This window comes from Oncorhynchus kisutch, linkage group LG23, assembly GCF_002021735.2.
Source record: "Oncorhynchus kisutch isolate 150728-3 linkage group LG23, Okis_V2, whole genome shotgun sequence".
Classification (NCBI taxonomy): domain Eukaryota; kingdom Metazoa; phylum Chordata; class Actinopteri; order Salmoniformes; family Salmonidae; genus Oncorhynchus; species Oncorhynchus kisutch.
This window is the reverse complement of record NC_034196.2, coordinates 24,529,240-24,556,341: the sequence shown is the minus strand read 5'-3', so window position 1 is coordinate 24,556,341 and position 27,102 is coordinate 24,529,240. Positions and strand designations below refer to the sequence as shown.

Sequence of the window (27,102 nt, the reverse complement as noted above, 5' to 3'; positions counted from 1 at the left end):
GGGTATATGTTGTGTAATTTCTTAGATATTACTTGTTAGTAATTACTGCTCTGTCGGAGCTAGAAGCACAAGCATTTTGCTACACCGGCAATAACATCTGCTAATCGCTTGTATGTGACCAATGCATTTTGATTTGATTTGAAGAAACTTTAAAAGTTATTTTAGTTTTCCGCATCGACTGACCTTCATGTCTTAAAGTAATGATGGACTGTCATTTCTCTTTGCTTATTTGAGCTGTTCTTGCCATAATATGGACATGGTCTTTTACTAAATAGGGCTATCTTCTGTATACCACCCCTACCTTGTCACAGCACAACTGATTGTCTGAAACGCATTAAGAAGGACAGGAATTCCACAAATTAACTTTTAACTTTGCACACCTGTTAATTGAAATTAGTTCCAGGTACTTAGTATACGTTTTTCAATCATGAAGCTGGTTGAGAGAATGCCAAGAGTGTTCAAAGCTGGCATCAAGGCAAAGGGTGGCTACTTTGAATAATCTCAATATAAAATGTATTTTTTGGTTACTACATGAATCCATGTGTTATTTCATTGTTTTGATGTCTTCACTATTGTTCTACAATGTAGAAAATAGTAAAAATAAAGAAAAACCCTTGAATGAGTAGGCGTGTCCAAACCTCCAGGCTGGTTCTGTATATCATACAAGGACAATATTCACAAATTCTACAGCACAATGGCAGAGTCATGTCTCAAGTGTACAACTAATAATACCTCAATAATCCATGCTTTCTGGGAATGCTATATAGTCCAGAAGTTGTGGGCAGACCTAAAAAGTTGGCTGTCAGAATGATTACAATGTAAACTTACATTTAATCTGTCTCTCTGCATATTTCAAGACATGGCATATGGGGCTGTAGTGAGATACTCAATGGCCTGGACAATTCTTTTCTCATCACTCATCTTGAAAAACGTATACTAAGTATTTGGAAGTCAGTCAATCCGCCATCATTGACACACTTCGCAGGGAATCCAGGACTTTTGATTGGAGAAGCATCTGACCTTCACTGTGGGGCCGATGTTGGCAATGCATTTCATGATGAAGCCGGTGACGAGGGTGGTTAGATCGACAATGCTATCGGTGGAGTCCCGGAACATGTTCCTGTCAGCGCTAGCAAAGCAGTCCTGTAGCATTGCCATCTATTCGAACAATCCTTTTTCAATGGAGTGCGTCCCGTTTACCTCCTATTTTGAGCTTTTGTCTGAAAAGGGGGGAGCAGGAGTATAGAGTCGTTATCAGATTTGCCGAAGGGGGACGAGGGAGGGCCTTGTGTGCTTGCTTGTGAGTAAAAGTGGTCCAGGACTTTATTACCCCGAGTGGCAAAGGAGAATTGTTGTTAGAAGTTGGGCATCACTTGTTTTAGTGATGCGGAATTAATATTATTTGCATCAAGAAAAGCAAGCTTTGGGTGCATGGTTTCCTGCAGGTTTATAGCCTTGTACAGTTTGTCAAGTGCCAGCTTTTTGTTGTTTTCCTGAGGTGGAATGTATACAGCAGTTACGATAACAGATGAAAACTCTCTCGGGAGGTAGAAGGGTTGGCACATGACAATCAGGTATTCCAAGACGGGTGAACAATAGGTTGAGACTATCGCTAGAGTCAGAACACCAGTTTGTTGATGAAGAGACATATCCGTCTCCCTCTGGTTGTCCCTGAATCCGATGTCCTGTCCCCTCGATGATTATCTTGTACAAATGACATTTTTCAGTAAAACAGAGGAAATTGTAGTTACGAGCGTCACGTTGATAGCAAATCCGCAATTGGAGGACATCCATCTTATCAAGTGACTTTGCACTTTGGGGTTATGTGCCTTCCTCAAGGGCACATCGACAGACTCTCCTTGTCAGCTTCGAGAGTTGAACTAGCAATCGTTCGGTCACAGGAACTCTGCTCTAACCACTAGACTACTTGCTGCATGGAGTGCAGGTGACTGCATTGTGCAAATGCCAAACATTGCTGACCGAGCAAAGATACAGTTGCTGGAAGGGATGGAGAGAAATGAAAGAACAGATTTATAGGTAAAGATCCAAATGCTGGAGCGTTGTCAATCTCTCTGTCGTTCTATTAAACACCTTATCGTTCTCGCTATTTCACCATTTACTCATAACTCTCCAGAGAATTAAGATGTTGCTCCGATCCTCATTCATAGAGAACATAAGCAGAGCTCATTTTGCCTCTGAGCAGAGCATTGAAGAGGTACTCTAGATTCTAGAAGGGTTGTAAGAGCTTTTGTGACATTGATGGTCATGTGACGATCACATTCATGCACCGCAGTTTTTCATTTCAAGGCTGACTTGAAGCGGAAGCTAGAATCGGTGAATGAAGCATTTGATTGATGCCCACTATTCATTGCATCCAATTAGCCCACACATATGGGGGAGGGGTATGGTGGGTGTGTGCGTGCGTGCATGCGTGCGCTTGGCAGCACATGCATATGTGTGTATGTAAATGTCCATGTGTGTGTACATATCCTTACTCCTGCCTCTCTTCTGTGCTGTGTGTGTGCAGTGTTGAAACGAGGCAAGGTAAAGAAGAGTAAGAATGACCTGATTGGTGCTGAGGAGGGAGAGGATCACTTCACTGACATGTCCTCTGTTGGTAAGACTCAACCGTTTTCCTATTCTCATTCATCTTTTTAATGCCTCGATGTACTTAACTGTTGTCTCTGGTATGTAAACACAAATAACAACACTTGTTGTACAAGGAAACTCTACTCACAGTATCATAGTCAGAGGTTCTGCTTGTTTTACTGATTCTTTGTATCAAATCAAATTGTATTGGTCACATACGCATGTTTAGCGGGTGTAGTGAAATGCTTGTGTTTCTAGCTCCAACAGTGCCGTAATATCTAACAATTCACAACAATACACATAATACACATAATACACACATACCTAAAAGTAAAAGTGTCATGGGGATGCAGGCTTTACACAGTCACCCAGAGGTTAGGTTCATTTAATTGTCTTATTATAAACAAACTATAACTATAACTCCAGGATAATGGAATTAGAGTTTTAATATTAATGAAATTCAGTTTGCTTCACAAAAAAATCTGTAATTGCTTGTCTTTGGGGGAAATCCTCATAACCATGATAATTGAAATGATTTAGTGCATTCACATTAAAAGCACCAGCTGGATTCCTCACATGATAACCTCCAGTGGCTGTTTTACATCTAAATGAATGTCATGGGGATACAGCCTTTACACAGTCAAATCTTATATCTACATTTTTCCTGTTCTAGACTAAAGATCCAATTTCACTCTCATTGAGGCAGATTACATAACCTTTTAATGCAAAAAATTGCACATTTTCAGAGTGGAAAGTGAGAATTGAGGATACATTTTTGCCTTAGTCATTTGCGTCTTATCCATTTTAGTCTTAGTCGTGAAGGTCTTTCAATTAGCAAAGAAGCTTGGATTTATTCAGGTGGAATGTAGCGCGAGAGTCTAAATATGGAGCTTCTAGTGCGGTTGATTACAGCCTGAAGTAGCCTCAATACTCTTATACTGTTCCCCCTCAGATTCAGAAATACAGACTTACAGTGCCTTGCGAAAGTATTCGGCACCCTTGAACTTTGCGACCTTTTGCCACATTTCAGGCTTCAAACAAAGATATAAAACTGTATTTTTTTGTGAAGAATCAACAACAAGTGGGACACAATCATGAAGTGGAACGACATTTATTGGATATTTCAAACTTTTTTAACAATTCAAAAACTGAAAAATTGGGCGTGCAAAATTATTCAGCCCCTTTACTTTCAGTGCAGCAAACTCTCTCCAGAAGTTCAGTGAGGATCTCTGAATGATCCAATGTTGACCTAAATGACTAATGATGATAAATACAATCCACCTGTGTGTAATCAAGTCTCCGTATAAATGCACCTGCACTGTGATAGTCTCAGAGGTCCGTTAAAAGCGCAGAGAGCATCATGAAGAACAAGGAACACACCAGGCAGGTCCGATATACTGTTGTGAAGAAGTTTAAAGCCGGATTTGGATACAAAAAGATTTCCCAAACTTTAAACATCCCAAGGAGCACTGTGCAAGCGATAATATTGAAATGGAAGGAGTATCAGACCACTGCAAATCTACCAAGACCTGGCCGTCCCTCTAAACTTTCAGCTCATACAAGGAGAAGACTGATCAGAGATGCAGCCAAGAGGCCCATGATCACTCTGGATGAACTGCAGAGATCTACAGCTGAGGTGGGAGACTCTGTCCATAGGACAACAATCAGTCGTATATTGCACAAATCTGGCCTTTATGGAAGAGTGGCAAAAAGAAAGCCATTTCTTAAAGATATCCATAAAAAGTGTTCTTTAAAGTTTGCCACAAGCCACCTGGGAGACACACCAAACATGTAGAAGAAGGTGCTCTGGTCAGATGAAACCAAAATTGAACTTTTTGGCAACAATGCAAAACGTTATGTTTGGCGTAAAAGCAACACAGCTCATCACCCTGAACACAACATCCCCACTGTCAAACATGGTGGTGGCAGCATCATGGTTTGGGCCTGCTTTTCCTCAGCAGGGACAGGGAAGATGGTTAAAATTGATGGGAAGATGGATGGAGCCAAATACAGGACCATTCTGGAAGAAAACCTGATGGAGTCTGCAAAAGACCTGAGACTGGGACGGAGATTTGTCTTCCAACAAGACAATGATCCAAAACATAAAGCAAAATCTACAATGGAATGGTTCAAAAATAAACATATCCAGGTGTTAGAATGGCCAAGTCAAAGTCCAGACCTGAATCCAATCGAGAATCTATGGAAAGAACTGAAAACTGCTGTTCACAAATGCTCTCCATCCAACCTCACTGAGCTCGAGCTGTTTTGCAAGGAGGAATGGGAAAAAATGTCAGTCTCTCGATGTGCAAAACTGATAGAGACATACTCCAAGCGACTTACAGCTGTAATCGCAGCAAAAGGTGGCGCTACAAAGTATTAACTTAAGGGGGCTGAATAATTTTGTACGCCCAATTTTTCAGTTTTTGATTTGTTAAAAAAGTTTGAAATATCCAATAAATGTCGTTCCACTTCATGATTGTGTCCCACTTGTTGTTGATTCTTCACAAAAAAATACAGTTTTATATCTTTGTTTGAAGCCTGAAATGTGGCAAAAAGTCGCAAAGTTCAAGGGGGCCGAATACTTTCGTAAGGCACTGTAATGCTGGATGCCAATAGTTTTCTTTGTAAACTATTAGAACATGTAATATAATGTTCAAATCACCCTAGACTTATGATGACTTGATAATGATGAACAGTAAATCCCTTTAGGGAATGTGACGTGATGTATGGCATGATACACCTTTCTGAGCTGACTTCCCTACTTTCCCTAGCCCCCCCAGGCTCTCCGTTTGGCCGGGCCAGCGTGAAGAGCAGTAAGCTGGAGAGCTCGTCCTACTTCCGCCGCAAGGAGAGGAGAATGCGTTTCTTCATCCGTCGCATGGTCAAAGCCCAGAGCTTCTACTGGATAGTACTATGTCTGGTGGGCCTCAACACACTGTGTGTGGCCATCGTCCACTACGACCAGCCTGAGTGGCTCACCACTGCCCTCTGTAAGTCACACACGTGTATGCACAACAGGCACGTGCACACACACAGATGCCTACACACACATGCACAAATACACACACATTCACAATCAAATGGATGATTATTAGTAGCTGATGCATTTAGTCATTGATGGTTCTCCATCCCCCTGGAACCCCAGACCTGGCAGAGTTTGTGTTCCTGGGTCTGTTCCTCTCTGAGATGAGCCTGAAGATGTATGGCCTGGGAGCCAGGAACTACTTCCATTCCTCTTTCAACTGCTTCGACTTTAGTGTAAGTCACCCTAAATGCCTGTGCAATACCTTTAAGAGCTAATTCATCTGTCTCAGATACAGATGCTTACTTAATTTGACTTACATGGCAACTGGATACATTTTTTATATGATAATTAAATGTTGAATTGTTTGATGTTAAATGTTGAATTGAATCAATTGATTGAATTGATTGGTCCTCTGTAGCTCAGTTGGTAGAGCATGGTGCTTGTAATGCCAGGATAGTGAGTTTGATTCTCCGGACCACCCATACATAAAATGAATGCACTCATGACTGTAAGTTGCTTGGGATCAAAGCGTCTGCTAAAAAGTATTTAGACCCCTTGACTTTTACCACATTTTGTTACGTTACAGCCTTATGCTAAAATTGATGAAATAAATACAAATCCTCAGCAATCTACACACAATACCCCATAATACCCCATTAAAAACAGGTTCTTAATTTTTATTGCAAATGTATTAAAAACAAAAAACATAACTTATTGACATAAGTATTCAGACCCTTTGCTATGAGACTCGAAATTGAGCTCAGGTGCATCCTGTTTCCATGGATTATCCTTGATGGTTCTACAACTTGATTGGAGTCCACCTTTGGTAAATTCAATTGATTGTACATGATTTGGAAAGGCACACACCTATCTGTATAATGTTGATCAAAAAACCAAGCCATGAGGTCGAAGGAATTGTCCGTAGAGCTCCGAGACAGGATTGTGTCGAGGCACAGATCTGCGGAACGGTACCAAAACATTTCTGCAATATTAAAGGTCCCCAAGAACACAGTGGCCTCCATCATTCTTAAATGGAAGACGTTTGTAAGTCCCGGCCAAACTGAGCAATCGGGGGAGAAGGGCCTTGGTCAGGGAGGTGACCAAGGACCCGATGGTCACTCTGACAGAGCTTCAGAGTTCCTCTGTGGAGATAGGAGGACCTTCCAGAAGGACTACCATCTCTGCAGCACTCCACCAATCAGGTCTTTATGGTAGAGTAGCCAGACGGAAGCCACTACTCTGTAAAAGGCATATGACAGCCCGCTTGGAGTTTGCCAAAAGGCACCTAAAGACTCTCACCTAAAGACTCTCTCTGATGAAACCAAGATTGAACTCTTTGGCCTGAATGCCAAGCATCACTTCTGAAGGGAACCTGGCACAATCCCTATGGTGAAGCATGGTGGTGGCAGCAGCATGCTGTGTGGATGTTTTTCAGCAGCAGGGACTGGGAGACTAGTCAGGATCGAAGCAAAGATGAACGGAGCAAAGTTCAGAGAGCTCCTTGATGAAAACCTGCTCCACATTGCTCAGGACCTCAGACTGGGGCGAAGGTTTACCTTCCAACCGGACAACAGCCTTAAGCACACAGCAGAGACAACACAGGAGTGGCTTCGGGACAAGTCTCTAAATGTCTTTGAGTTGCCCAGGCAGATCCCAGACTTGAACTCAATCGAACATCTCTGGTGAGACCTGAAAATAGCTGTGCAGCGACACTCCCCATCCAACCTGACAAAGCTTGAGAGGATCTGCAGGGAAGAATAGGAGATAATCCCCAAATACTGGTGTGCCAAGCTTGTAGCGTCATACCCAAGAAGCCTCGAGGCTGTAATCACTGCCAAAGGTGCTTCAACAAAGTACTGAGTAAAGGGTCTGAGTACTTATGTAAAAGTGATATTTCCGTTTGAAATGTTTAATAAATTAGCAAAAAATGTATTCAATATTGTTTTTGCTTAGTCTTTATGGGGTATTGTATGTAGATTGATAGGGGGAAAAAGTCATCTTTAACATTTTAGAATAAGGCTGTAACTTACCCAAATGTGAAAAAAGTTGAGGGGTCTGAAAACTTTCTGAAAGGAGTGTGTGTATGTATACAGTACCAGTCAAACGTTTGGACACACCTACTCATTCCAGGGTTTTTCTTAGTTGTTTTACTATTTTCCACATAGTAGAATAACTGACACAACTGATGGAAAGATGGAGATGGAAAGATGGAAATAAATTCCACAAATTAACTTTTAACAAAGCACAACTGTTAATTGAAATGCATTCCAGGTGACTACCTCATGAAGCTGGTTGAGAGAATGCCAATAGTCTGCAAAGCTGGCACCAAGGCAAACGGTGGCCACTTTGAAGAATCTCAAATATAAAATATATTTTGATTTGTTTATCAATTTTTACTGCATGATTCCATGTGTTATTTCATGGTTTTGATGTCTTCGCAATTATTCTACAATGTAGAAAATAGTCAAATTAAGAAAAACCATTGAATGAGTAGGTGTGTCCAAACTTTTGACTGGTAGTGTGTCATCGGTGACAGTGATTAGCTGCTGAGTAGCAAGTAGTAGCTACTTTGTTACAGTAGCTCTTTCGCCTTTTCTCCTGTCCTCTTCTCCACAGGTGATAATAGGGAGTATACTTGAGGTGGTGTGGTCTATGATCAAACCAGGGGCATCCTATGGCATTAGTGTGCTGAGGGCTCTTCGTCTGCTCAGGTTATTCAAATTTACCAAGTGAGTGAACACACATTTCTCATACAAGATATCAACATACATTCAGAATCAAATGTGTTGACAATATTAATCATTTTTCCTCAGAGCAATGTTTAGCATTGTCCCACTCTGTCAGTCTATAATCCTATTAAAGTTAGATTGCAATCATTTTATACTCACTAGATTAGTCAATAGTCATGTGATTCACAACAAAAATGGAAAATGTGGATCTATTTACCGGTAGTACCACAATCAACCCTCCCACCATCCTTTCCTCCCTATATTCTCCTTGTCCATTCACCACTATCCCCATCTCTTTCTCTCTCTCTTCCTCCTTTCTCTTCTCTCTGCTTTTCCCAGGTACTGGAACTCCCTGAGGAACCTGGTAGTGTCTCTTCTCAACTCAATGAAGTCCATTATCAGCTTGCTCTTCCTCCTCTTCCTCTTCATCGTTGTCTTTGCCCTGCTGGGCATGCAGCTCTTCGGAGGACAGTGAGTATTCCCTACACACTCCTCCATGGAACCTGACCCTTGACCCCTAACTTTTCACCCCTGTCTCCTCTCTGATCCTACACACCACACCTACCTACCTACCTGATCGCCTCTCTCTCTTTCTCTCTCTCTCTTTCTCTCTCTCTCTCTCTCTCTCTGTCTCTCTGTCTCTCTCTCTCTCTCTCTCTGTCTCTCTGTCTCTCTCTCTCTCTCTGTGTCTCTCTCTCTGTGTCTCTCTCTCTCTCTCTCTCTCTCTCTCTCTCTCTCTCTCTGTGTCTCTCTCTCTCTCTCTCTGTGTCTCTCTGCCTCTCTCTGTCTCTCTCTGTCTCTCTCTCTGTCTCTCTCTCTCTGTCTCTAACCCCTGATCCAGTAGCTTTAAAACCGGACTGTGTAAAACCTCCTGATCTGTGCTACGATGTGTTAATGAAAGGCCTGGCTCTAACCCAGCTCTGCCTGCCGACAGCCACAAACACACCATCTGGTGGGACACTGTTTATCATTTAGACCGGAGGCCAGCCAAAATACCTTCCTCATTGTTTAGTCTGGTTTACACAGTTTATGTTGTTGTTAGATTTTTACCTCAGCGCACTGAGTCAAAATAAGCTACCTTTCCCATTATATCCTCAACATTGTAGCAGGTAAGAGGTTAGAGCTCTTGAGGGAAACTCCTGTGTCATATTCTCACCTGTCTTCCAGAATGACGGCATTGGCGGGTGCTGCGCTCCAACTGGGCTATTTGGAGGGAGAAAGAGAGATGGTTGCCATGGTCTCATGCTCATTTTAAACTGGCTGTCCTGTCATAATTGCCACGTTAGTCTAGGCTGATGGATATGTGTGAAAACACACTGACATGCACATGGTGCTCAGCTGTTGGGCCACATGCCTATCGTGATGAGTCTGAATCCATTTTCCTATAATCACCTATGTTCCGACTCCTTATGAATGGACATGGGAGACAGAGAAAAGGCATTAATAGACTTCTATATTTGAGCTCAGACAGTTAATGATTGAGTTGATTATACACTGCAGAGGTTGCATCCCTATCAGCCAGCCTCAGACAAATGTCTCATTAAAATCCAGGGAGGTAGGGAACGTAAACGGTTTGAGAGAGCAGTCTCCTGCTCCACGGGGATTTGAATGTCTGCAGGATTTAATTGCCTGCAGGAGATTTGTGAAAAGCTCAAATAAATTGCTCATATTTTTTATTTCACCTTTATTTCACCAGGTAGGCCAGTTGAGAACAAGTTCTCATTTACAACTGCGACCGTGCCAAGATAAAGCAAAGCAGTGTGACAAAAACAACAGAGTTACATATGGGATTAACAGTGTGTGCAAATGTAGTAAGATTAGGGAGGTACGGTAATAAATGGGCCAAAGAGGCGACATTATTAGAAATTGGCATTAACACTGGAATGATAGATGTGCAGATGGTGCAAGTAGAGATACTGGGGTGTAAAAGAGCAAAAATAAATAACAATATGGGGATGAGGTAGTTGGGTGGGCTATTTACAGATGAGCTATGTACAGGTGCAATGATCAGTAAGCTGCTCTGACAGCTGATGCTTAAAGTTAGTGAGGGAGATATAATTCTCCAGCTTCAGCGTCTAGTGCTTTGGGAACAGAGAATTAAAGGAGCAAATTTCTGGGCGTGGTATAATAGATTCAGGGCATAATGTACAGACAAGGGTATGGTAGGATGTGAATACGGTGGAGGTAAACCTAGGCATTGAGTGACGATGAGAGAGGTTTTGTCTCTGGAGGCACCAGTTGAGCCAGGAGAGGTCTCCGCATGTGTGTGTAGTGGGACAAAATAGCTATCTAAGGCATGTTGATCGGGATTGAGGGCTCTACATTGAAGAAGATCTGGCCGAGACAGCAGTAGACAAGGCATATCGACATTAGAGAGAGGCATAAAGTAATCACAGGTGTTGGTCGGGAGAGCTAAGACAACGGGTAAATGGCGATGAATGGGCAGAGCGGGTCAGTTAGGTACATATAGGGCCTGAGTTCGAGGCTGGAGCCGACAGATAAACAAAATGAGGTACCGTGTTATTGAAACAGTCCAGGGGGCATCAGCTGTGTAGCCGAGTGATCATAGGGTCCAATGAACAGCAATAGGTGAGCCAGGGGGCCGTTCGGTAGTCACTACTACGCTAGACAAGCGAGGGACACGGTGTTCAGAAAAGCTAGCGGGTTGGGGCTATCAGGTGGTTCTTCGGCGACATCGTAACGGAATAGCATGTTGAGAACACATCGGGCGATTACTTCGGTAGACCAGTCGTGATGGATCGGCGGGGTTCCTTGTCAACAGTAAAGGGTCCAGGCCAGTTGGCAAAATAGGTATTGTAGCCCTAGAATCAGCTGGTATATGGGCCTAGCTTGAGGCTAGCTCAAGGCTACTTGGTGCTTGCTTCGGGACAGAGGAACTAGCTGCGATGATCCGGTGTAATGATCCAGAGCGGCAGAAATCCGGTGACGTGGTGGAGAGAATGGAATAAAGATAACAGATCTGTACCACATTGGGTGAGGTGGGTTACAGGAAAGTATATTTAGTTAGTAGATAGAAATTGAGATTAAAATATATAAGAAAAAAACTGCTATTTACACGGGATAGGACACGGGATAGGACACGGGATAAGACAAAGATAAACACACATCTGACTGCTACGCCATCTTGGAAATCAAATGCTCAAACCAAATGGTTATACGAACAATGGGGAGGATGGAAAGATAATGCAGTAGGAATTATTTTTGGGGGGGATTGTGTTTAGTATTCATTTTTATTCACTTGTTGAAACCTGCCAAGTTGATGCAACTTGATTCCATTGATAAAGTAAGCTGAAATAACAAGGGATTTGTTTTTTAGATCCAACCAATTTTTTTCCCAGTGGTAGGCCCTTTTGTCTTAACTTCATTCTCATTGGTTATATAGGATATTTTGTGGTTTTCATGTTAGATATAAACATTTGATTATTACTTACTCTATTAGATAGAGATGGTGTTTTATAGGTGTGCTTTGTATTGAATCCCTCACGTGTTTCAGGGAACCTCTCAAAACTCGAATTTAGTGGAAGCGGATCCAACGCCTGCGTTCCCTTCTCGTTGTTAACTAGAGCATATACCTCCCATTCTCCACTGAGCAGAGCTATTGTCTCAGGCGGTGGGGGGTGGAGGAGGGGGTTGGGTGGCAGAATCCATCGCAGTGTATCAGAGCCTCCTCTCACAAGCCTCTGTTTGAGGATTGATTTAATGACGTCTCTGTAGATGCCTTGGGGGGCGAAACAACAACATCCAATCCCTATTATCAGAGTAAACACTGGAGTTCTGCACAGTGGCATCAGAGCATGCGGCCACCACTGCCACCAATGTGCCAACCTAGAAAGAGAAAGGGAACGAGGGAAAAGGCTGCATATCTGCAGGTGGACAATCTACAATTTACCACACCCATGCTTAATATCTCTCTCACACACACCACCACCACCAATGGCTCTCAAGCAGGGTACATGAGTTGTTTATAGAGCTGGTTGCTGTGGTAACCCTAGGTGCCCTCCTCCCCATCCAACCACCCCATCCCTTCCTTCCTCTGAAGCTCTTCTCCTCACACGACCCCATCACTTCCTCTGATGCTCTTCTTCTCACACGACCCCATCACTTCCTCTGATGCTCTTCTCCTCACACGACCCCATCACTTCCTCTGATGCTCTTCTCCACACACTACCCCATCACTTCCTCTGATGCTCTTCTTCTCACACGACCCCATCACTTCCTCTGATGCTCTTCTTCTCACACTACCCCATCACTTCTGCTCACACATTGTGCTCTCACATCCCCATCACTTCCTCTGATGCTCTTCTCCTCACACGACCCCATCACTTCTGCTCACACTTTGTCCTCTCACATCCCCATCACTTCCATCCTGATGCTCTTCTCCTTACACGTCCCCATCACTTCCATCCTGATCCTGACATCCTGACATTTTTTTTACCATAGCATGTACTTGAACATGTTTAAATTGACCAATTCAGCACATTTGGGCAAGCTCCTGGCAGACTTGATACAAAATATTGTGCAGTAATGTAATTCTTCACTGGATCAGTCTGAAACTTTGCACACACACTGCTGCCATCTGGTGACCAAAATCTAAATGACACCTAGACTCCTATCTGAAAGTATGGCCTTTCTCTTGCATTTCAAAGATGTTGGAACATAAATAAGTGCATGTTTTTTTGTTTGTATTATCTTTTACCAGATCTAATATGTTATATTCTCCTACATTCATTTCACATTTCCACAAACTTCAAAGTGTTTCCTTTCAAATAGTATCAAGAATATGCATATATTTGCTTCAGGTCCTGAACTACAGGCAGTTCGATTTGGATATGTAATTTTTTTATTTTATTTTTTTATTTAACCTTTATTTAACCAGGCAAGTCAGTTAAGAACACATTCTTATTTTCAATGACGGCCTGGGAACAGTGGGTTAACTGCCTGTTCAGGGGCAGAACGACAGATTTGTACCGTGTCAGCTCGGGGGTTTGAACTCGCAACCTTCCGGTTACTAGTCCAATGCTCTAACCACTAGGCTACGCTGCCGGTGAACATTAAAAAAAAAAGGGTACGATCCTTAAGAGTGCCTTTGAATGGGGTATGGTAGTAGGTGCCAGGCGCACCGGTTTATGTCAAGAACTGCAACACTGCTTGGTGTATCAAGAATGGTCCACCATTCTTGTTGTGAGGATACAGAATCAATAGACCATTTATTTTGGTATTGTCCTCAGGTAGCCTGTTTCTGGTCTCAGGTTCAAGAATGGCTGAAAATGCATTGATCTAAAATTGACCCTAGAAATAGTACTGTTAGGAGATCTGGAGAGACCTGGTCAGTCAATTACTAATATACTAATACTCTTACTAAAAGTATTTATCTTCAACACGCAATCTGTAGATTCTATTCGATTAGATAGATTGAAATTGTACATTAAACATCATAGCATAATTGAAAGATAGGTGTTGTGTAGAAACACGAAGTGGGTGTCCCAGCAGAGATAGATGGGATGGTCTGAGGGTTGGTATGTGGAATTGGAGACAAGTTGGAGTGGAGTTGCTGTGTGAGAGAGATTGATGGTCAAAAGATAAAGGGGAAAAAGTCTAAATGAAACATAATAAAAGGACATTTGAATGACACTAAGTGGCAGTGTTTTTACAACTAATGCTGGTTTGCCTGAGGCTGATGCCGTGCAGGTGTTTGTACACATGCATATACACACACTCTCATTCAAATACACACATACAAGAACACACACATACATGTAATAGTGCCAGACATGCACACAAACATTTAAAGTTGGCATTGCTGTTATGATTTCAGATGTTTTTGCATTGTTGTTTGCTGTTTTCTTCTGTCTTTTCCTTTTTTCTCTTTAGTTCATTCTCTTGGTTGTGGGGGTGGGGAATGGAGAGGTCTGTGGGAGAGGTCTCGAATGGTTGAGGGACAGCTGTTGGGGAACTGTGGGGGGTTCTTGGAGGGATTGATCATGAAAAAGGAAATTATGACATATATTTCATATCACTATCATGCACACACACACACCCTCACACATAAGGATGGCTCTGTTGCGGATAGACTGATACATGTTTGATAGTGTCTTGATGCTATATTGTTTGTCCTTCATGTTCTAATACTTTAATGTCACCCCTTCCTTGTGTTTTTTGTAATAAATAATTATATATAATAACAAAAAGAATGGTCCACCACCCAGAGGACATCCAGCCAACTGTACACAACTGTGGGAAGCATTGGAGGCAACATGGGCCAACACCCCTGTGGAACACTTTTGACACCTTGTCATTCCACAATGAATTGAGGGCAAAAGGGGAGTGGGGGGGTGCAACGCAATATTAGGAAGGTGTTCCAAATGTTTGTTATACTCAGTGTAGGACTCTATGTAACTGCTATTGCAAATGCTAAGGTAAGTCCATCAACATTGTTTTGATGGATATTGATATTGTTCAACAATTGACAAAACTGCATGAAAAAAAGTGCTCTTATGAAAATGTGCATCTTCTCTGAACACTGTATGAAGTGTAGAAAACAAATGATCAGTTGGTTGCAGGGGACGGTAAGCATTTGACCGTGTTAGAATTGAAGTATCATCATAGGTAACATGTATCTATAACATGGGGTTTGTGCTTGTTCTGTGGGATGACCGTACATCCCTCCATTGCATCTTTATTTCATTCTCTCACTTCTTCACATCTTCTCCAGTTTCAAGACTGCAGACTCAGGTTTTGGCAGGTTTGTTCCTCAAAATGGAGGAGGTCATTTTAAGATGGGGTGGGGGTTCTTGACAACTTGAGCAGCATTTCCTCTGTGTCTGTGTGTGTGTTTGTGTTCCTCAAAATGGAGGAGGTCATTTTAAGATGGGGTGGGGGTTCTTGACAACTTGAGCAGCATTTCCTCTCTGTGTGTGTGTGTGATTGGTAAGGTCATACAAATGACCTGGATAATACTTGGGCATGTCTTATTGCTTACAGCCCATAATTATTTATTTAGTCATTTTAAAAGTATCTGTTTTTAACCTCTTTTCCGCTGAGCTTTGTATTGACTATAATGGAGGATTTTGACCTGTCTTGTTTTGTGTAATAAATATTGTCACAGCTACAGACACACAGCTACCTCTGATGTTCAGGTCTCTTCTACATGTCCTCATTCTCTGGCTGCATCCCAAATGGCACCCTGTTGCCTTTATAGTGTGCTACTATTGACCAGAGCCCTATGGGCCCTAGTCAAAAGTAGTGCACCATGAAGGGACTCCGCTCAAACCTACATGTAGATGGAAACCCATGTATCTGATTCTGAACATCCTGCCTGTCCTCTCTCAGGCCAAACGTCTTCTATTTGACTCAATCTGTCCATTGTTCTTTCTCCAAGGTTTAATTTTGAAGAGGAGACGCCGACGACCAACTTCGACACTTTCCCGGCGGCCATTCTCACCGTCTTCCAGGTACTCGGTCTCTTCTTCTCTCCATTTAATGAACCAACTCATTTGGCTTTTCACTCTGGAGCTCTATCCTTCGGAATGTTGGACTAGATTAAATAATTGTGTTTTGAACTAAGATAATTTGCAATTAGTGGAATTTGTTGGTCTAACTACTTTTTGTCTCTGTCTCCAAATTACTCATCTTTCTGTTAGCCTGTGTTATACTTTTACTTAAAGTATTAATTGTTGAAATGTTGACCCTACATTATAACTAAATATTTTGTATTCTTCATTTCATACACTCTACAAATCCCCCAAAAACTAAATGTTCTATTCTATCTCAACGGCAGATTTTGACTGGCGAGGATTGGAATGCAGTGATGTATCATGGTATTGAGTCCCAGGGGGGCGTACGGCGAGGGATGTTCTCCTCGGTCTACTTCATCGTCCTCACACTCTTTGGAAACTGTATCCTCTCTGACTCTCCGAGTCGTGCCACTGCATGGATATCAGAGATTTCATCTGCATGAAATATTCATATAGTTAAATATAAATATCTCATGTCAAGTGCTGCAATGAGAGCTGCAAACTTTGACAAATTATTCCCGTGGGGGGGGGCATGCTCCTGGACCCCCTTAGGAGGGTTCCCCCAGTGAATTCTGTCCATTTCAACCTCGCACATTTCCACCACATCCGGTCTGTTGCTCATGCTTGGTTGCAATGCACCACGGCTCAGCCGTGAAATCCACTAAAATTGTGTTAAAGTTTTTCCTGAGCTTAGTTCCAACCAGACACGCTCCTGAATGTCTTCTTAGCTATCGCCGTCGACAACCTCGCCAATGCACAGGAGCTCACCAAGGTAAGTCTGATGAACCAAAAGAACCACATTCTACCCAGGGAACTTTAAAGAACAATTCTGAATAAAATTACCCCTGGTAACCCATCCCTTATGGTTTATTGGTCCAGGATGAGGAGAAGCAGGAGGAAGAAGCCAATAAGAAGCTGGCCCTGCAGAAAGCCATGGAGGTGAAGGAGGTCAGCCCCATGTCAGCAGCCAACATCTCTATCGCTGCGTAAGTCGCCCACCCCCCACCCCCATGTTCTCTAAACGTGGTCTTTCCTGTGTCCACACCCATTCTGACACCAGCCTGTCGCTATATTGTCAAGTATCAGTTATAGCTGGTTCTGCACATGGTCAATGTGCTGTTGGTGTCTTGGCTCTGATCACTGTCTCTCAATGTGTCTCTGTTGTGATTATCGCCTCTGTCCATTTGCATTCTCCTAACTACACAATTGACATGTCTGGCATGTTTCTGTCAATGTGTGTGTGCTTTGATGATGATCCTTCTCTTTCTGACAGGAGTAGATGATTGATCTGAAACAGATCTCCAGTCAGCAGCAGTTTCTCTGATTGGCCTTTCAGTCTTATTTCGTGATCATCAATACAACTGATTCATGCATTAGAGTCTGATGGAGTCAATCAGAACATTGTCAACATCAGCAATCTCCTATAACCTATTTACTGTATCTAACCAAGCAGCCATGCCCTCTCCCCACTGGAATTGGCTTTAGGACTAATTCTTGAATTGTGTCATTTTCAGCATTAGGGATGTCATTATGTACTAGGTAAAGATGAGCTCTATTGACAACAGTACTCTATAAAGAATATTGACAAAACATTTTGACAGTCAATAAGTCATTGGTTTGTACATGACAATGCATCGGTAATGTCATTCTCAGCCCATGTGGGACACATCATCTATTAGATGTTTATGACATGTCCTCTGTGTCCTGACTGTGAGCCTAATGACCCGGGCACGTATTGAAAAAGACCCTCAGAGTCTTAGCCTTTACCACCATAATGAATAAGATAATATGGATAGGAGGGACCTGGTCCAAGATCAGCACTCCTACTTTGAGATGCTTTGTGGATATGGGTCTAGGTCAGAATGGTGGTTAGTTTCAGAAAACAAATCTTTGAAAAAATGAATTCATCTCTCATGGACAGATGACCAAATTACACACTATTTGAGTTCTTATTCAACCAAGATGAATAATGAATAAACACATTTTAGATTGACAGTAGCCTACTGCATCAATCCTGATGATTGCTTTTGAAGATGGATTTGCCATAAATAGCCGTTTTATCTGTGCTTGTTACGTCCGTTGGAATGAGACCAAGTCGCAGCGTGGTAAGCGTGCATCTTTCTTTATTTTGATGAACACCAAAAATATAAAAAAAGATACACGAACGTACCATTCTGCAGGCTACACAGTAACTGTACAAAAACAAGATCCCACAAACTCAGGTGGAAAACAGGCTGCCTAAGTATGATCCCCAATCAGAGACAACGATAGACAGCTGCCTCTGATTGGGAATCATACCCGGCCAACAAAGAAATAGAACACATAGATTTGCCCACCCAAGTCACACCCTGACCTAACCAAATAGAGAATAAAAAAAGGCTCTCTAAGGTCAGGGCGTGACAGTGTTTTTATCTGAATTTTATCTTTTTAACATAGAATGATTAAACCTTAATGAGGTTCATTTGTCAGTCTATTTCAAAGCTATGTTGATCCAGGCCATTTTTGAGGAAATGTTTCATTTTTAGATATCTGCATAATGTGCAGTTTTACAAGGCTTTTTACTTTTGATTAAGGGAATCCATAATCGTCTTTTATTCACAAAAGTAATCATGATGTTTTTTAAACGAAGACCATTGTCTGTTTGATTGAAAACGTCACTCTTACGTTTGAAAGGCTTTGTAAACCCATTGTGTATTGAACTTTGCAAATCCACTTTGATACCATTTCTTTAATTACATTGACTTGAGTGTTATTTCTTCTGAAAGTTTTCAGTTTTATGTCTTTGGTAACACTTCAGTGAAGGGGTTTAGTATCAATAAATATTTGCACCCCTCGTAGTCACTTGACCACAGTATGTAACAGTGTGTGGTGTACAGCACTACAAAGTACAGTACTACAAACTATCTATACTGTATAGTGTACACTACCCCTACTGCTGAAGTGTTAACCACTATTGTAGTTGTTGCTCTGTTGGACTAGTCCTTCTTGTTCGTGGAGGGGACAGGTGGACAGACAGGCAGGCAGACAGACACTTTATGGAGTCCACCCCTCCCCACCACATCCTTTTGGTTTGTGTCTCATCCTTTCTTTCTTTTTGTTTTTATTGTTTTTGTTCTGAATGTGCAGTTTTGTAAAGCAAAATCGAGATGCACTCTCTCGCAGCTCGTCCGTCTCCAGCGTGCATTCACCGTGAGTTTTTGCTCTCTGTTACAATGTTACAATATTTTTACGCCCTCTCCTCTCCTTCCCCGTCTTCTCGCCCATACCTGCCTCCTCCTGCTTCCCCTTTCACCTTGTTCCTCCTCTCCTTCCCCGTCTTCTCGCCCATACCTGCCTCCTCCTGCTTCCCCTTTCACCTTGTTCCTCCTCTCCTTTCCCCGTCTTCTCGCCCATACCTGCCTCCTCCTGCTTCCCCTTTCACCTTGTTCCTCCTCTCCTTTCCCCCCTCTTCCTCACCCATACCTGCCTCCTCCTGCTTCCCCTTTCACCTTGTTCCTCCTCTCCTTTCCCCCCTCTTCCTCACCCATACCTGCCTCCTCCTGCTTCCCCTTTCACCTTGTTCCTCCTCTCCTTTCCCCCCTCTTCCTCACCCATACCTGCCTCCTCCTGCTTCCCCTTTCACCTTGTTCCTCCTCTCCTTTCCCCCCTCTTCCTCGCCCCATCCACTTCTCCACCTCTCCTTTCCCCCCTCTTCCTCGCCCCATCCACTTCTCCATCTCTTCTTTCCCCTCCTCTTCCACCTATCCTTCCAATCCCTCTATTAAATCACTCTCTCCATTCTTGTGATCCTTCCAGTCTTCCCAGAGTGTTGAGGTACGCTTGAAACTGGAGAACCCAGTGGTGGCTCTCATTATAGATTGAGATTTCAAATAATAATACTTGTCTTATTTACTGAAGTTAAGGCAACTGTGTGTGTGCGTGAGTGTAAATGCATGTTCGTAAATGCATGTACGTAAATGCATGCATGTGTGTAAATGTGTGTGAGCGTGACTGAGTCTGTGTGTGTTTCTGAATACTGAATATTTCATTGTGCATAGCACCAGCTTTCGTATCCACTGTGTTGACGTCTGAAATGATGATAGTTTAACCTGAGCTTTTGTGAATAATTGCTATATAAATATTAAATGCCTTGGAGCACGGTCAATTCCCAAGACATTTTGTCAGTTTTACAGCTTGTGTTTTTTATACCCCGGGGTTTCACTTCTTCAACACACTGGGTGAGGACCAAACGAATTATAGTACAGTAGCCAAGGGGTAGTATGCCATACTAGACAAATCAAATAAAGTGAAACATAGCATTACGTTAATTTAACCTCTGACCTCTTTGAAATTACATGAATTTGGCTTAATAATTTTTGCCAATTAGTAACAACTCTCATTTCTAAACGTTGTGGTGTTGTTGTTGCTAATCTGTGTGTATGTTTCTATCTTGTCCACTGTAATCTCTCTCTCATACCAAAATCACAGCATACATTATTTGTCTATGCCTTGCATACTTGTTTGTCTGTCTGTCTATTGCTTTTGTTGTCTGTTTTATCTATTCCCCTGCCCGTCGAGTCTTGAGTTACAGGTGACACAAAGAATGCAACTTTACTAGTCATACATACATACAGTTGAAGTCAGAAGTTTACATACACTCAGATTGGAGTCATTAAGACTTGTTTTTCAACCACTCCACAAATTTCTTGTTAACAAACTATAGTTTTGGCAAGTCGGTTAGGACATCTACTTGTGCATGACACAAGTAATTTTTCCAGCAATTGTTTACAGACAGATTATTTCACTTTTAATTCACTGTATCACAATTCCAGTGGGTCAGATGTTTACATACACTAAGTTGACTGTGCCTTTAAACAGCTCGGAAAATCTCAGAAAATGATGTCATGGCTTTAGAAACTTCTGATAGGCTAATTGACATAATTTGAGTCAATTGGAGGTGTACCTGTGGATGTATTTCAAGGCCTACCTTCAAACTCAGTGCTTCTTTGCTTGACATCATTAGAAAATCAAAAGAAATCAGCCAAGACCTCAGAAAAAAATTGTAGATCTCCACAAGTCTGGTTGATCCTTTGGGAGCAATTTCCAAATGCCTGAAGGTACCATGCTCATTTGTACAAACAATAGTACGCAAGTGTAAACACCATGGGACCACGCAGCTGTCATACCGCTCAGGAAGGAGACACGTTCTGTCTCCTAGAGATGAACGTACTTTGGTGCGAAAGGTGCAAATCAATCCCAGAATAACAGCAAAAGGACCTTGTAAAGATGCTGGAGGAAACAGGTACAAAAGTATCTATATCCACAGTAAAACGAGTCCTATATCGACATAACCTTAAAGGCCGCTCAGCAAGGAAGAAGTCACTGCTCCAAAACCACCATAGAAAAGCCAGACTACAGTTTGCAACTGCACATGCGGACAAAGATCGTACTTTTTGGAGAAATGTCCTCTGGTCTGATGAAACAAAAATATAACTATTTGGCCAAAAATTACCATCGTTATGTTTGGAGGAAAAAGGGGGGAGACTTGCAAGCCGAAGAACAACATCCCAACCATGAAGCACGGGGGTGGCAGCATCATGTTGTGGGGGTGCTTTGCTGCAGGAGGGACTGGTGCACTTCACAAAATAGATGGCATCATGAAGGAGGAAAATTACGTGGATATATCGAAGCAATATCTCAAGACATCAGTCAGGAAGTTAAAGCTTGGTCACAAATGGGTCTTCCAAATGGACAATGATCCCAAGCATACTTCCAAAGTTGTGGCAAAAGGGCTTAAGGACAACAAAGTGAAGGTATTGGAGTGGCCATCACAAAACCCCGATCTCAATCCTATGGAAAATTTGTGCGCAGAACTGAAAAAGCTTGCGCGAGCAAGGAGGCCTACAAACCTGACTCAGTTACACTGTCATGAGGAATGGGCCAAAATTCACCCAACTTATTGTGGGAAGCTTGTGGAAGGCTACCCGAAACGTTTGACCCAAGTTAAACAATTTAAAGGCAATGCTACCAAATGCTAATTGAGTGTATGTAAACTTCTGACCCACTGGGAATGTGATGAAAGAAATTCAAGTTGAAATAAATCATTCTATCAACTATTATTCTGACATTTTCACATTCTTAAAATAAATTGGTGATCCTATCTGACCTAAGACAGGGAGTTGGCCCAGCGTTGTCCGGGTTAGGGGAGGGTTTGGCCAGGGGGGCTTTACTTGGCTCATCGCGCTCTAGCGACTCCTTGTGGCGGGCCGGGCTCCTGCAGGCTGTCTTTGGTCATCAGTTGAACAGCGTTTCCTCTGACACATTGGTGCGGCTGGCTTCCTGGTTAAGCGAGCAGGTGTTAAGAAGTGCGGCATGGCGGGTCATGTTTCGGAGGACGCATGACTCGACCTTCGCCTCTCCTGAACCTATTGGAGAGTTGCAGCGATGAGACAGGATCGTATTTGGATATCACGAAATTTGAGAGAAAAAGGGGGTACATTTAAAAAATATATACCATATCAGAAAGCAGGAAGAACAAAGGGTTACTTGCCTTGAAATCTGTATTTCCCTCCCATCTTCATACTAATCCACTAGATTTTAGCCTTGGTATGAAGTTAATGTAAAACCTAGCCTTTGTCTGAATCCAGACCCATTTTTCCTGTTCTGTGTTTATTCAAGTGTTCTAGTTTGTCAGGCATGTTAGCTTACCATTAAGAGAGTAAAGGAACTAGGAGATCAACGTGAGGTATTTTCAGCTGCTGGTATGAGGGGATGGAGATGAAAGCTGGCTTCCCCCATTATGCAGGTCAGGACTGGCTGCTCACAATACTGGAGAATTATCAACTGTTGTCATCTACAGTACTAACTCAGATGAAACAGGAAGCATAAGCAAGGAGAAAATTACATCCCTAACGAAACAACACCTCCACTTCACTGATCCTCAACACAGGGGCCCCACAAGGGTGTGTGCTTAGTCCCCTCCTGTACTCCCTGTTCACCCATGACTGCGTGGCCACGAACTCCTCCAACTCAATCATCAAGTTTGCAGACGACACAACAGTAGACCTACAGCATCCAATGTCACAGGAAGGCCAAAGGATCAACAAGGACATCAACCACCCGAGCCACGGCCTGTTCACCCTGCTATCATCCAGAAGGCGAGATCAGTACAGGTGCATCAAAGCTGGGACTGACAGACTGGAAAACAGTTTATATCTCAAGGCCATCAGACTGTTAAATAGCCATCACTAGCCGGCTACCACCCGGTTACTCAACCCTGCACCTTAGAGGCTGCTGCTCTATATACATAGACATGGAATCACTGGTCACTTTAATCATTTTTACATACTGCTTTACTCGTCTCATATATATATACTCTATTCTATTCTACTGTATTTTAGTCAATGCCACTCCAAAATTGCTCGTCCTAATATTTATATATTTCTTAATTCCATTCTTTTAATTTTAGACTTGTGTGTATTGTTGTGAATTGTTAGATAGTACTGCACTGTTGGAGCTTTGAACACAAGCAGTTTGCTACACCCACAATAACATCTGCTAAATATGTGTATGTGACCAATAACATTTGATTTGATTTAATGCAACCATCACATGTTCTCACATGCCTCTTAGACCTCACAGGGAACCGTGGTGCCTCTGGTCCAAACATGGCCAGTGTGCATCCCAAATGGCACCACCCTATTCCATAGTACACTACTTTTGACCAGGGCTCTGGTCATAAGTAGTGAACTATATAGGGCATATGGTGCCATTTCAGATGCAGCCCATGTGTGAATCTGTAGAGGGTTTGGGTGAGCATGTTTTAAACCCAAGCGTGTTAAATGACAAGTTTACTATGGGGAGTATTTGTGTTGGCACATCCATAAAGACCATCTTGTGTCTCCAGCCAGCAAAGTCCCACTGTTGTTTGTACAGCAACTCAGACCATATGGGAGAAATTAGCGATTTGTTTTGTGTGCAAGTTGTGAAGCTCAGATGCTCATGGGTTGATATGCTTGTGCTATGGATGACAGGGTTTTCTTAAACACCATTAATGCCAAAATAGGAGAGCTACAGGTGAGCTGCTACTTCACTCTAACACCCTGTATCCCTCTCACCCCTCATATCTGTTCCCCTCACCTGTCCATTGGTCCTGCAGTAAGGAGCAGCAGAGAGCCAATAAGATAATGTCAGTGTGGGAGCAGCGCACCAACCAACTGCGTCGAAACAACCTGAGAGCCAGCTCCGAGGCTCTGTTCAACGAGCTGGACCCAGAGGAGCGTCTGCGGGTCTCCTCCGCCCTCCACCTGCGCTCCGACATGAAGACGCACAACGACCGCCCCCTAGTGGTGGAGCCAGGTAACGGGGACAATCCCCGACCCCCCGAGGAGGACAGAGACGGAGCAGACCCCCAGCAAGAGGGAGGAGACCCCCACGTTCCACAGCCACGCAAGCACTACCGTCACCGGGAGAGGAACGGGGAGCATGGGGAGAGCAGGCATCACACCCACCACAGCCGCAGTAGGGACCACTACCACCCAGACGGGCCCCGGTCCAAAGAGGGCAAGGTGGAGAGGAACCATAGTCCAGAGGGGGGGAAGGGCCGCAGGCACCATCACCAGGCTGGATCCCCAGAGGAGGGGGTTAACGGAGGGGGAGAGGGAAGGGAAGACCGCCACCACCACTCCGACAGACAGGGGAACGGGGCCCTGGCTACCAGGGACAGACTGGAGAGCAGGGGCCGGGGCCACAGGGAGGAGAACGGAGAAAGGAGGAAGCACCGCTCACGCAGAGTCAGGGCCCAGTCAACACTGGATGGAGACGAGTGCAGAGAGAACGGAGAGAGAAATGGAGACAGGGACCAAGGACACAGGTGAGACCAGTGCTGACTGACCAACACATTCTCAATGTGCTTTAATGACCTCTTTTTACTAAGTTATCACCGCAGAGCTTCACTGATGTGCACAGGCTGTGTTTTGAATGTTTTGCAGGGACAGGCAGACCGACTCTCAAGGGGAGAGCTTGGCCACCAGTCCTGTGCAGCCTCCTACAGGTCTGCAGGCTGGAGAGAAGCAAGAGGATGCTGACAACCAGAAGAACAGACACAGAGCCAGCCAGGCAGGCCTGAACAGCAACACTGTCCACATCCCTGTCACCATCACCGCCCCATCCAGAGAGACCACCATCATACCCAGTCAGTACCCTAGTCTCTATCTTAGTCCAGGAGTTTTCTAACTTTTCTTGCCCAGGGACCCACCGCCAAGGCAAACCAGCGACCCAGGGATCCCCCCATCATATGTTAGCAAAACAAATTGTGAATGATAACGGCAAGTAGAAGTAATTAACATTTAATAATGATAAGCAGTTTCATTTTTCTGACCACCTCACAGTTCATTGGAAGAGGAAGTGTAAACTCTAACATAGTCTATTACCTAGAAAGGCATCTTCGCGGTGTAGAGAAAGTGTTGCTGTTGTAAAGCACATTTTCAGCAATTCTTCAAATGTTCTCATTGAACTCATTGAAAATTTTGAAGCCAAATTTCAGAAATTCTACACACTTTGGCATAGAGCTGAGACAACTTTGCCAATTCTATTTTGCCATGGATAATGCTGTGTTCCTCTGCTCAAACATTAGAACAATTTTAATGGACATTTATTTTTATAATTCTCCCTGACTGTCTAGCTTTTATTTGATTGTTAGTTCTCAAAGAGGATATTATGAAAAAATAAAGTTTAATATTTTTTGTGTGCTTTCTGTCTGTTTTTGGTCTTTAAAGTTGACACTGAAATAGTTTTTCCATCCCGTAAATTGCCACTTAAATGGCCTGCTTAAGAATTGTCTCCATATTACAGGGATAGTTCAAGATTTTGGCAATGCAGCCATTTATCTATTTCCCTAGAGTCGGATGAACAGGAACAGTTTGCATGCTAACTGTTCCTGTAGGCTTCCAGTCATTGCACTAAGCCCAGTTAGCATGGGCTAGTGAAACAACCTCTAACTTCCTTCATGCTGGACGCAGTGACATAATAATGGTGGAAAAGAAATCCCCACAACCCCTAGGGGGCCACGGACCCTAGTTTGAAAACCCCTGCCTTTATCAATACCTCAGTCAGTTCCCCACTGTGTTATGTTCCTCTTAGCCATAGGCTGCAGGGGAAACACTTGTGTAACATTAGGTTAGTATGACTGATCAGTGCCTGATCAGCTGTGTGTTGGTTATGTTGTAGTGAAGGTCTATCATGAGTTCTTTCTGAGTGTAATCTCTCTCACTCACTCTCTCTTTGATAGTGGATAACATAGACTGTGAGAGCCTCCCCCGGAACGAGGAGAAGAAGGACTTGGAGGAGGAGCTGAAGAACGGCCCCAAACACATTCTCCCCTACAGCTCCATGTTTGTGTTTGGACAGACCAACCCGTAAGTCATGTCCTGAGACAGGGAACCTGTTGGCTAGTAAGACTAGACTGGGCTCAAACTGTTTCTGCATTTCTATATTGGGTGCCACTCAGTATTATGTCAGCGTTTTGAGAGGGTATGTTGAGTGCACTCAGTGAGATTACCTGTGCTGTTCAGGGTGCGTCGGCTGTGCCACTATGTGGTGAACCTTCGTTACTTTGAGATGTGTATCCTGTCGGTCATCACCATGAGCAGCATAGCCCTGGCTGCTGAAGACCCTGTGCAGGCCAATGCACCACGCAACAACGTGAGTCCTGCAAGAGTACACACACACACACACATATTGTTGGCTTTTTGGGTATGGAGGCCTGAGGAGCAGTTCCTACTAGCGCTAAAGGAATTGCCTCCAAATCCCAGAACCAAATCAAATCAAATGTATTTATATAGCCCTTTGTACATCAGCTGATATCTCAAAGTGCTATACAGAAACCCAGCCTAAAACCCCAAACAGCAAGCAATGCAGGTGTAGAAGCACGGTGGCTATGAAAAACTCAATAGAAAGGCCAAAACCTAGGAAGAAACCTAGAGAGGAACCAGGCTATGTGGGGTGGCCAGTCCTCTTCTGGCTGTGCCGGGTGGAGATTATAACAGAACATGGCCAAGATGTTCAAATGTTCATAAATGACCAGCATGGTCGTATAATAATAAGGCAGAACAGTTGAAACTGGAGCAGCAGCACGGTCAGAACCCCCTCAGTCCGACTGACTGACTAGCTGATTCATTAGGCCTGATTGAGCTGCCAGAAGCTTCTAGAATGTCTGCTAAGATCACCTGAAAGTTATACTTTGTGA

At 43.3% G+C, this 27,102-nt stretch overlaps 1 protein-coding gene across 2 annotated transcripts in view; it reads left to right on the top strand.

Annotated features, from left to right (window-relative positions):
* The window catches only part of LOC109868451 (voltage-dependent N-type calcium channel subunit alpha-1B), a 213,980-nt gene that overhangs the window by 133,045 nt on the left and 53,833 nt on the right, over positions 1-27,102 (top strand). For both annotated transcript variants that reach the window (XM_031802801.1, XM_020458027.2), the window contains 14 exons: positions 2,528-2,617; positions 5,361-5,579; positions 5,735-5,847; positions 8,231-8,343; positions 8,683-8,814; positions 15,743-15,815; positions 16,142-16,259; positions 16,583-16,650; positions 16,758-16,864; positions 19,005-19,067; positions 24,016-24,729; positions 24,848-25,050; positions 26,146-26,272; positions 26,429-26,558. In XM_031802801.1, the coding sequence (XP_031658661.1) occupies positions 2,528-2,617; positions 5,361-5,579; positions 5,735-5,847; positions 8,231-8,343; positions 8,683-8,814; positions 15,743-15,815; positions 16,142-16,259; positions 16,583-16,650; positions 16,758-16,864; positions 19,005-19,067; positions 24,016-24,729; positions 24,848-25,050; positions 26,146-26,272; positions 26,429-26,558 (2,270 nt within the window). The remainder of the gene's footprint in view (positions 1-2,527; positions 2,618-5,360; positions 5,580-5,734; positions 5,848-8,230; positions 8,344-8,682; positions 8,815-15,742; positions 15,816-16,141; positions 16,260-16,582; positions 16,651-16,757; positions 16,865-19,004; positions 19,068-24,015; positions 24,730-24,847; positions 25,051-26,145; positions 26,273-26,428; positions 26,559-27,102) is intronic.